Source organism: Balaenoptera ricei, chromosome 13, assembly GCF_028023285.1.
Source record: "Balaenoptera ricei isolate mBalRic1 chromosome 13, mBalRic1.hap2, whole genome shotgun sequence".
In the NCBI taxonomy this organism is placed as follows: Eukaryota; Metazoa; Chordata; class Mammalia; order Artiodactyla; family Balaenopteridae; genus Balaenoptera; species Balaenoptera ricei.
This window is the reverse complement of record NC_082651.1, coordinates 77,071,793-77,082,714: the sequence shown is the minus strand read 5'-3', so window position 1 is coordinate 77,082,714 and position 10,922 is coordinate 77,071,793. Positions and strand designations below refer to the sequence as shown.

Below are 10,922 nucleotides of genomic sequence, written 5' to 3'. Positions count from 1 at the left end.
TCATAACAAGCCAAAGTAGGGGAAATAATTTGATCATCTCCATTTGACTCTTGATGGAACATTTTCAGAATGTATAAGCGACTTGCCCAAGTTCACAGATAAATGAAGCCACAGTGACTCAATATCAGATATTCATTTAGACTTTAATACTTGGGTATTTTTCCCAGTTTATTATATGTTACCTCCCAACATCAGATTAAAAATGGCATATTCGCCATTCTAAAATGGAATGAATATATAGATTATATAAATACAACTTTGCATATGAATAAACAGGTTTAAGATGTACTTGGGATAATTCATGAAGATTTCCTGAAGGACGTCTGCAGGAATGTGAGAAGGTAATTAACATTCATAACTTTTATTGAGCACCTACTATATGTCAGATCCTATTCTACACATTTAACAAATAATTCTCAAGCCTCCCAGTAGCACTTTGATTAGGTTTTAAGGAAGAGGAAATTAGGCTTTCCGAGATAAATGTTCCCCAAATACACAGAATAGTCCTTGATTGTGCTGCATGAATCTACACATGATAAAATGACATAGAATTATACACACATCGTATGTCAAATCACTGCTTTTGATATTGTACTACAATTATGTAACTGTTAGGGGACTCTGGGTAAGTAGGACCTCTCTATCTTTGAGGAGTATTGGTCAGGTATTTTATAGAATGACCTTCAGTTTGGCTTTGTCCAATGTTTTTCTCACAGTTAGAGTTTACGGGTTTTGGGGTGACAGACCACAGAAGTCTGTACTATATTTGCAACTAACTGAATAATAATTATTTTGAAATAAAAAGTTAAAAAAGCATTGTTATGCTCCAGAGGGGGATTTGTAAATTTACTTAACTGCAGTCCCACAACACCCATACACACCGATTAACAAGTCTTGCGTTTAGAATGTGGATAAAGAAACTAAGCTTAACTATATGCTTCCAGCACCTCGTATCCGGCACTTCTGTTCAACAGAAAGATTTGGGGATGGGACGGTGGGCAACGTAATATGCGTGGGCTTGGGGAAGTCGCTCGGTTTCTCCAAATCCAGACTAGACGTTTTTCAAACTGCTGAGCCGAGGCCCAGACCTGAGGTCTCCTTTGGGCCATAGCCAAACCGCTGCACCGCGCTGCTGGGAACGGTCCGGGCGCAGCTGGAACCGCAGCAACAGGCCTCAAGGCGTCTCGGCCAGGTCGCACCGGCCGGCGTCCTCGCCTAGCGGAAATACACGTCCCAACCCCCCACTCTTCACGCACCCACCCACCCACCCCGCCACGGCCCGGAGCAGCGGAGCTGGGCGGGGCGCAGGCTGCGGCCACTCCCCGGGCTCGAAAAAAAACTGGGACGTTGCGGACGCGTAGCTGGCGGGACCAGAGGCGCGTGGCACGCGCTCGCCCTCCCGCGCATGCTCCGCCCGCCCGCCTCCCCATCCCGCCCCGGGTCCCGCCTCTCTCTCTCCCTCTCCCTCTCCCTCTCCCCCTCCTTCGCCAGCCTCCCTCGCCAGCCTCCCTCTGAGCTTGGCCCCTCCGGGCGGGCGGCCGACGTCCCGCGTGCGTGCCGGCGCCTGACCTCACTTCCGTCTAACGCGCTCGGCTTGCCCCCTGGCCCCGGATGGTGACTGGCGGTGGTGCTGCATCTCCCGGGACTGTCACTGAGCCGCTTCCAGTGTGATTGTGCTGAGCGCAGGCCGGAAGATGGCGGCTGCGGCTGCGGCGGCCTCGGGCCCGGGCTGCTCCTCGGCGGCGGGGGCGGGAGCGGCCGGGGTCTCCGAGTGGCTGGTGCTGCGGGACGGCTGCATGCGCTGCGACGCCGAAGGGCTGCACAGCCTCTCCTATCACCCGGCGCTCAACGCCATCCTGGCCGTCACCAGTCGCGGGACCATCAAAGTCATCGACGGCACCTCGGGGGCCACCCTGCAGGCCTCGGCGCTCAGCGGTGAGTGTGCCGCACGCCGGGCGGGGGCCGGGCCGGCCGCGGGAGGAGCCGGGCCCCGGGATGCCGGGGAAAGAAGCCGCCCAGCCCCGGGCTCGGCCTCCGGAGGAGGGAAGCGGCGTGACTGGAGCGGGTGGCGGAGGGCAGGGCTGGGGGCTCAGGCCTGGCTGTGAAGGGAGGCCCGGAAGCTGATTGAGGAGGACCTTAGGACTTGGCTTTTTCAGCGGCGGCAGCTGGGAAGAAAAGACGGGCGAGGCGGGGAGTGGTGGGAGTTGCCTTTCGGGCTTTGAGCGTCCGGTGTGGGTTGGTCCTCTGGGAGAGGTGAGGAGGCCTAGGAGCTCAGCACCGGAGAAGCCCAGGTCCCCTGCTAGGTCCTGGAGAGGGTGTCGGTACTGCCTTCTGTTAGATCAGAAAGCGACAGGGTCGCAGGGTTGGTCCCGACGTGAGAGGCCGGTGGCCAGAGGCGAGCGTCCGAGGCGGCATCCAAGCCCTACCCTCTTGTGGAGAGAAGTGGATCCGTGTCTGTTCCTGGGACCCGCAGGTGCTGGGATGTACAGCAGGCTTCGCGCCCGGGATGGGGGTGGGGTGGGTCTGGAGTGGGGGCGGGGAGGGAAGTAGGCGGGCCAGGTGCCTGAACTGTTCCGTCGACGACTTTAGGACTCCGGAGGACGCCATGGAAGACTAGCCCTTGTCCCCTAGCTCGGGGCTTCCACCTTCCACTCACCAGGGACGAGAAACTCAGCACCTGCGGTGTATGAGTTATAGATTCCTTTGGGTTCCGAACCAGGTGAAACTTCCGGCCCTCTCTGCTGGTTTTACCACTGCGAGCTGAAAGTTGGGATACGGAGGCGCGTGTGAGGCTTACCAGTGGAGGAGAGCAGTTCTGGCTGGTGTAAACGTTGGTCCAGGGATGGGACCTTGAGTATGCATGAGGTGAACGCTCGGTGGGCTGGGGTGGAGTGTTTTGGAATTGCCCTGGCTAGGTTACGTTTGGCTGAGACGACATTTCATTCGCGGTTGAATGATGAGTGGCTTAATTTAGATGTTACAAATTGATATTGAAAAGTTAGTATACAAGTGAGTTAGACTCACGCACAGAGATGTAATGTGTATGACTGTCCATATTTAGCCAAGTGGAAGTAGTTACGTGGTCTTACCCATTCACTTGTATTTTAACAGAGACAAATAAGGAAAGGTCGTTATTCTGATTTACTGTCTGAGGCACTTAATAGTAAATGGGAATCTAGGTATACAAAGTTAAAGGATTTAATTTTTGTTTTTGTGAGCGTTGTGAAAGAAATGGGTTGTGTATAGCTATAGAAAATAAACCTGGAACACATCTAAAATATGTCTAAGGGAAAGTTTGTATTGTAGTCTTGTAATTTTTCTTTTCTTGGCTTAGGTAAAGCACAGGAGTGGTGTCCCAGATGTAGCAATGAGCATTTACTGCAACTTGGACATAACAGCTTGTCACTCTGTATGAGAGGGTGCTTCTCATTAATAGTTGGATTTCTTTCTTCTTAAACTCACTTAAATATATTTCACATATGAAAAGGTATAAAGAACAATTGTGGCAGACAACCATGTATTCTCGACTCGGTTAAAAAAAAAACATCACAAATAGAGTTGAAGTCTTGTGTGTCCCTCCTGGATTGCATTCCTTCACCTCTCCCTCCCCCATGAGCATTACCCTTAATTTGGTCTTATCATTCTTATACGTATCTGTATGTTTTTTAGTATATACCTTTATCTTTAAACGGTATGTATTACTGTCTTTCATGACTTTAAACTTTGAATAAGTGGTAACATAGTATATGTACTTGAATTTCTATAAAAAGCCGTATTAACAAAAGTCTTAAAATGTTTTCAGTAGAAAGAGGACTCTCACAGGGTGATTTTATATCTGGAGGCCATGTTTCAGAAAGATTATATGTGCCAGAGTTAGTTATAAATGATTGGGGAAATTGGACAAATATGAATGTGCCCATGAAAGGGAAGAAAACAGTCACTCTAATGGTAGATTACTTAAGGGGAGGGCTTTAGATACATAATGTAAGTGTAAAGGTAGATATATAAACTATAGCACTGATCTGGGATACCTTAATTGAGGTATGTTGGAACATTTAATTAGAAAGTATGGGATTGGATACAATGGTGGATGGCCATGCATTGAGAATTGAGTAGTATGTGATTAAAATTATGTAGAAGAGTTTATGGCAAATAAAACAAAAGGATTACAAAAAGAGTTTGAAAGTAACAATGGACAGATTCTGAAGTGTTTTCATATATGAGAAGTGCAGTTTATTAATAATAATTACCAGAGGTCGTATAGGGTCCTGTGTGTGTCATTTCTTCAGATGACTGGGGAAGGAATGCTGCATTTTATGTTTTGCCTGGAATATGTAGGTACTTAGTAGGTTTGGTTTTAATGATGAATAGAGGGTGACAGTCCTATAAATAGAATGGGCAGAAGGAGCCGGTAGTGATGATGGCCCTAACATGACCCCTCTTTCCAGTACATGGGCAGTGAGCCACCTTCTTTTCTACCCCAGAGGAAAGACATCTTTGTTTAAGGGGATAAAGAGTGGTGATGTAAGTAGTTTAAGGGGATAGAGAGTTTTATTGGGTGATAGAGTAGTCTTATGGAGAGGTTCAGTTTATGGGGTTATGGGTAGCCTGTTGGTGTTGATTGGAAATCGAAAAATGGGAGCAGGACTTGTATTCACTTGGATGGCAAAGATGGTGAATTTTAAACCACCGTTGTTGACTACTGTATATGTTTAAATTATCTGTATCTCACAAAAAATGTTTATAAATGCATTTTCTTTAGATTAAGAGTCATCAGTATATACTTAGGTTAGACAAGTATTTGCCCCCTGTTAGTGTTTTAGAGTTAATATTTCTGAGTCTCTGTGCTCATTCTTTGGCCTGGCATTCAGTGACCTCCATGATCTGGCCTCTAGCAGTCTTTCTAGTCTTGTCTCCCTATTTTGTTTTGTGAAACTGGTTCATTTAATTTTCTTTCCCAACTCCAGTAGTTTTACTCTTTCTTGGAATTCACCAATTCCCTCCAGAAAATTAGACAAATCTTACCCATTTTTTGAGACCTGGAGCATATCTTTGACTTCCTGATTCTTTTAGCCTGAAGTGATCCACTGAACCCCTAAGCACATATTGTTCTATTAATTCCTATTTTAGTAATTTGGCAACTTAACTCTTTGTGGCATGTTTTCTGTCTTGAACTATTTAAATTCCATTTTATTTAGTTTTTTTGTGAATATATGATGTCTGTTTAGCTATATTTCAAACTCCTTGTCGTAAGGAGCCTTGTCTACTTGTTTATATCCCCTCCCCAGGGTGCCTAGTACAATATATTAATAAATATTTTTGATTTGGTATATGTATACTAATGAGTATGTTAAATGGATGCTTCTTTACATATTAACTGCTAAGTAAACACACTTTCTTTGGCTTTGGTGATTTTTGTTTTTTCTTTCTTTCTTAAATAGATTGTTTTTTTTTGGAGCTGTTTTAGGTTCACAGTAAAATTGAGCAGAAAGTACAGAGTTCCTCTATTTACCACCCCCCCATGAATATCTGACACACGTTGGTATGTTTGTTACAATCAATGAACCTGCATTAACACATCATTATCACCCAAAGTCCATAGTTTATGTTAGGGTTCACCCTTGGTGCTGTACATTCTGTGGGTTCTGACTGTATATGACGTATTGTAGAATACAGTTTCATTGAAATCCTCTTACTCTGCCTATTCACCCTCTCTCCCTTCTGCTCCCTGGCAACTACTGATCATTTCACCGTCTCCATAGTTTTGCCTTTTCTAGAATGTCATATAGTTGGAAGCATACAGTATGTAACCTTTTCAGTATGGCCTCGTTCCCTTAATAATATGCATTTAAGTTTCTTTCATGTCTTTCTGTGGCTTGATAGCTTATTTCTTTTTAGCATTGAATAATATATTCCATTGTCTGGATGTGCCACAGTTTATTTATCCGTTCACCTACTGAAGGACATCTTGGTTGCTTCCAGGTTGTAACAGTTATGAATAAAGCTGCTATAAATATCTGTGTCTAGGTTTTTGTGTGGACTTAAGTTTTCAGTTCATTTGGGTAAATACCAAGGAGCATGATTGCTGGATCTTATGACAGGAGTATGTTTAATTTGTTTTCTTTCTTTTTTTTTTTTAAATTTTTTGGCCGTACCGTGCGGCATGTGAGATCTTAGTTGCCTGACTGGGGATCGAACCCGCGCCCTCTGTATTGGAAGTGCGGAGTCATAACCACTACTGGGCCAACAGGGAAGTCCCAGGAATATGTTTAGTTTTGTAAGAAACTGCCGAATTGTCTTCTAAAGTAGCTGTACCATTTTGGTTTCCCAGCAGCAATGAATGAGAGTTCCTGTTGCTTTACATCCCTCATCAGCATTTGACGTTGTTAGTGTTTTGGATTGTTGCCATTCTAATATGTGTGTAGTATCTCATTGTTTTAATTTGTAATTCCCTAATGACATATGATGTTGAACATGTTTTCATATGCTTATTTGTGGACTTTGGGTTTTAAAAATCAAAATAGCTTTGCGTACACCACTTGACCATATTGTTTATATTACTAGATATGTCCCTCTCTTTAACTATTGTTTGTTAATGCCATTTAGCATAATTGGAAGGAGCAGAGTTTTGAGTTAAGATCCTAGTTTCTGTTTTGTTTTTTTTTTCCTCCCTGAACTGGGTAACTTTGAATTACTTAGTATTTCTTTTCCAGTTTCCCCATTTGCAAAATGGGTTTTTTTTTACATAAACCATTTTGATATTCTGTTAAGTTTTTTGAACTTAACACCACATTTGAACTTCTTAGGAATTCTTTGTGATTTACCACTTTTCACCATCTTGCAGAATCCATCTGGTTTTTGCTTCAGTGTAAGAGTAAGGTATTGTTAATTTGTTTAGTATTTTCTTATTTATTTAATTACTGGTGGTGGTGTTTTCTCTTGCTTCCTGAAATAGAGCCCCTTCTCCACTAAATGTGTAGTGCATTATATATGTATAATATATATATAATTTATACATTTTTTTTTTCTTTTTCTTTTTGTGTATATATACATATTTTTAAACAAGCTTTTTTGAGGACATGTGGAGAGAGAATGGGCTTTATGTTTTAGGTAGTCCTGAATTTTGAATTTTAGCTCACTACCTAATCTTCCTGAACTCCAGCTTCCTCCTCATTTGTAAGTTATGATTAATATTTAATAGGATGGTTGTGAAGATTTAAGAGGTAAACATTTTTAAAGTGCCTAACACTGCTATACATATGTATAAGTAGATACACAGTGAATACTAATTCTCTTAAGCCACAGGGTGCTAAGTATTGCCGTGCCCCTCACTGTTACTTTAAAAAATGTTCACTGACTTAGTGTTTATATTACAGAGGATAGATATCATTAAAATGTAGATGGAAATAAAAATGTTGGTAACAAATATTATCTATATTTGGATAAATATCTTTCCATGTGTTGGTGTGGCTAAATGTCAGCATGAAGTCAAGACTGTTGTATTACTAGTTCTGTGTGTGTGTGTATACACACACACACACATGTATTTGGCCAAAAAGTTCATTTGGGTTTCTTCCACAGAAAAAACCCAAATGAACTTTTTGGCCAACCCAATAGATTGTTCATGCAATATATGTACATAAGTAAATGAAGATATATTTGGGTATTAATCAATGAGTATTGTAGTATATGTGTAAGAGTAAGTCACATTTTTTCAGTTTCTGAAGTAGGTTACAGATCTCTGTCATAGTGAAGAAGAGGAAACTCCAGAGTTGCTCAGTGTTTTTAGACAATCATTCTAGTTTTATATAATTTTTAATGAATATCTCTCCTTTTCCTTTCCTGAGACATTTAGTTTTTGGCTGTGTTGGGTCTTAGTTGTGGCATACGGGACCTTTCATGGCGGCGCTTGGGCTCTTTGTTGTGGTGCGCAGGCTTCTCTCTAGTTGTGGCGTGCGGGTTTTCTCTTGTTGTGGCGCGCAGGCTCCAGGGCACATGGGCTCTGTAGTTGTGGCGCGCGGGGTACAGAGTGCGTGGGCTCTGTAGTTTGCGCCAGTCGGGCTCTAGTTGAGGCGCGTGAACTCCGTAGTTGTGGCGCGTGGGCTTAGTTGCCCTGTAGCATGTGGGATCTTAGTTCCCTGACTAGGGATCGAACCCGCATCCCCTGCATGGTAAGGCGGAATCTTTACCACTGGACCACCAGGGAAGTCCCTAAGACAATGACTTTGATTTGAGTTGAGAAGTTTGTACAGTGGTCATAAATGAGAAAAAAGATCATTGTACTCTACTCCAGTTGCAGTGAAGTTCAGATTGGGTGAATTTTAATTCATTGATTGTTTGTCTGGTATGACGGCTTCTTGTTCAGACTTAGAACTCAGAGATACCTGTTCCAAGAAGTCTTGGAATATAGAAAACTAATTAGGTTAGCTTGCATAGTCCTCACGAAATGAATTTTATGGATGACACTCATATTTATCACCTCTTTAGAGGTGGAAAATATTTTTCTTACTACTTCTGAATTGGGCATGCATTAATTTGGGTAAAATGCAACATCTTCCTGTAGATCTCAGTTTTGGAAACTGTAAATGATACAGATCACTTGCTATTTCCTGACTAATTTTGGTGCATGAAGCCTTCCTAGTCTCAGTTATAAACATGGTATAGAGTTGGGATTTCAGTAGCTCTTCAAGATAGTTGTCTTCTGGATGCATCTGAGTTCCTTATAAAAACTTAATTCGGCAAGTATCTTTGTGGGCTATGACTACATACTTTGGCTCTGTTTCAGTTGACTGACTTTAGTAATGCTACAGGATGACCTATCTTATGTCAAAGATTTGGTGTTTTATTAGCAAAACATTTTTCTGTAATTAATTAGAGTGAATTAATATTCTTAAAAAATATTTTGCTATGTTTTCAAGATCCTCTAGATCTACCCAAATTTTTACATTTACCTCCCACCTTTTCCTAACTGTTCAATGCTCAAAGATGGCTTGGCTCTAGGAAAGAATTTATCCTAGTCTTTGTTTTAGTAGTGTTAGACTTATTAATGAGAGGCAGTTTAAGAGATCAGCCTCTGGAACCAAATAGCTTGAGCTTTAGTCTTGGATCTATTTGATCTTGAAGTTCATCAGTAAGATGAGCATAATAATACTATCTACCTCATAAAGTGGTTGTGAGAATTAAAATGAGTCAACATATGTTAAACATATAGAATAGTGCCTGGTATATAGTATGTGCTCTGCAAGTTGTTCTTGTGGTAGCAGTGGCTATTTGAAAGTTTGCTGAGTGTAGTAGATGTTTTTACTATAGATACGCTGTTGAAATAGCAGTATTTTTTTCTTCCAGTTTTCCACATATGTGGAAATGTGACCACTGAAATCGAATAGACATAAGTATAAGAGCAGTAATTTTGTATTACAGGAGAGTAAAACAAAATTATGTAAGTTAATTGATTTTGGACTTGAAATTGTTAAAAGAGCACAGTGATGTGAAGAGCTGGTTGATTGGTATTCATTTACACATTTATTGAACATGTGCTAGTCATGGCACAAAATAATTAAGGCAACATTTTGACCTTTGAATGCATAGAGGAGGGAGTTTCTTCAACCTGAGCAGAATAGAGAAGGCTTCTCAAAGGATGTTGCCTTTATGATCGGGTTGGGAAGATGACATAGTGGGAGGGATGATCATCTTAGGCCAAGGTACTTGCTTATGCAGAGACATATTGGTCTTTAAAAGTATGGTAGGGACTTGCCTGGTGGTGCAGTGGTTAAGAATCAGCCTGCCAATGAAGGGGACACAGGTTTGAGCCCTGGTCTGGGAAGATCCCACATGCCGTGGAGCAACTCAGCTCATGCGCCACAACTACTGAGCCTGTGCTCTAGAGGCTGTGAGCCACAACTAGTGAGCCCACATGCCACAACTACTGAAGCCTGCGTGCCTAGAGCCCGTGCTCCACAACAAGAGAAGCCACCGCAGTGAGAAGCCCACACACTGCAGTGAAGAGTAGCCCCTCTTGCCACAACTAGAGAAAGCCCGTGCACAACAACAAAGACCCAACACAGCCAAAGAAATTAAATAAATAAATAAATAATAAATAAATAAATAAATAAATAAAAGCATAGTAAATTCAGGGAAGTTTTGGGGGGAAGACGAGTTGGGGTTGGATGGTTAGAGTTGAAGCTGAGATTGGCAAAGACAAGATCGTAATATGTTTTGCTAAGAAGTTTGGACTTGATATCAATGGTAGGGAGCCATTGTAGGTTATGACAGAATCACATATGTTTTTTTTTTTAATTAATTAATTAATTTATTTATTCATTTATTTATTTTTAACATCTTTATTGGAGTATAATTGCTTTACAGTGGTGTGTTAGTTTCTGCTTTATAACAAAGTGAATCAGTTATACATATACATATGTCCCCATATCTCTTCCGTCTTGTGTCTCCCTCCCTCCCATTCCCCCTGTCCCACCCCTCTAGGTGGTCACAAAGTACGGAGCTGATCTCCCTGTGCTATGCGGCTGCTTCCCACTAGCTATCTATTTTACGTTTGGTAGTGTATATATGTCCATGCCACTCTTTCACTTCGTCCTAGCTTACTCTTCCCCCTTCCCATATCCTCAAGTCCATTCTCTAGTAGGTCTGTGTCTTTATTCCCGTCTTGCCCCTAGGTTCTTCATGACCTTTTTTTTTTTTCTTATTTTTTTCTTATTTTTCTTAGATTCCATATATATGTGTTAGCATACGGTATTTGTTTTTCAGAAAGAAAGATTCCAAGCTAATGCCCAGGTGTGAGAAGTGATGAGAGCTGCATGTAAGTTAGTTTGAGAGGTAGGAACAACATAATTTGGTGAACGTGGGGATGAGAGGGATTGACAAGGTGAAAATTACTCATACTTAGCTTTCTACTTTGGGTAACT

The 10,922-nt window shown here is 42.1% G+C and overlaps 1 protein-coding gene across 3 annotated transcripts in view; it reads left to right on the top strand.

The window, feature by feature from the left end:
• Positions 1 to 1,508: 1,508 nt before the first annotated feature.
• Positions 1,509 to 10,922, top strand: part of BIRC6 (baculoviral IAP repeat containing 6) — a 249,518-nt gene continuing 240,104 nt past the window's right edge. For all 3 annotated transcript variants that reach the window (XM_059943630.1, XM_059943629.1, XM_059943628.1), the window contains exon 1: positions 1,509 to 1,935. In XM_059943630.1, the coding sequence (XP_059799613.1) occupies positions 1,695 to 1,935 (241 nt within the window). In that variant the 5' untranslated portion in view covers positions 1,509 to 1,694. The remainder of the gene's footprint in view (positions 1,936 to 10,922) is intronic.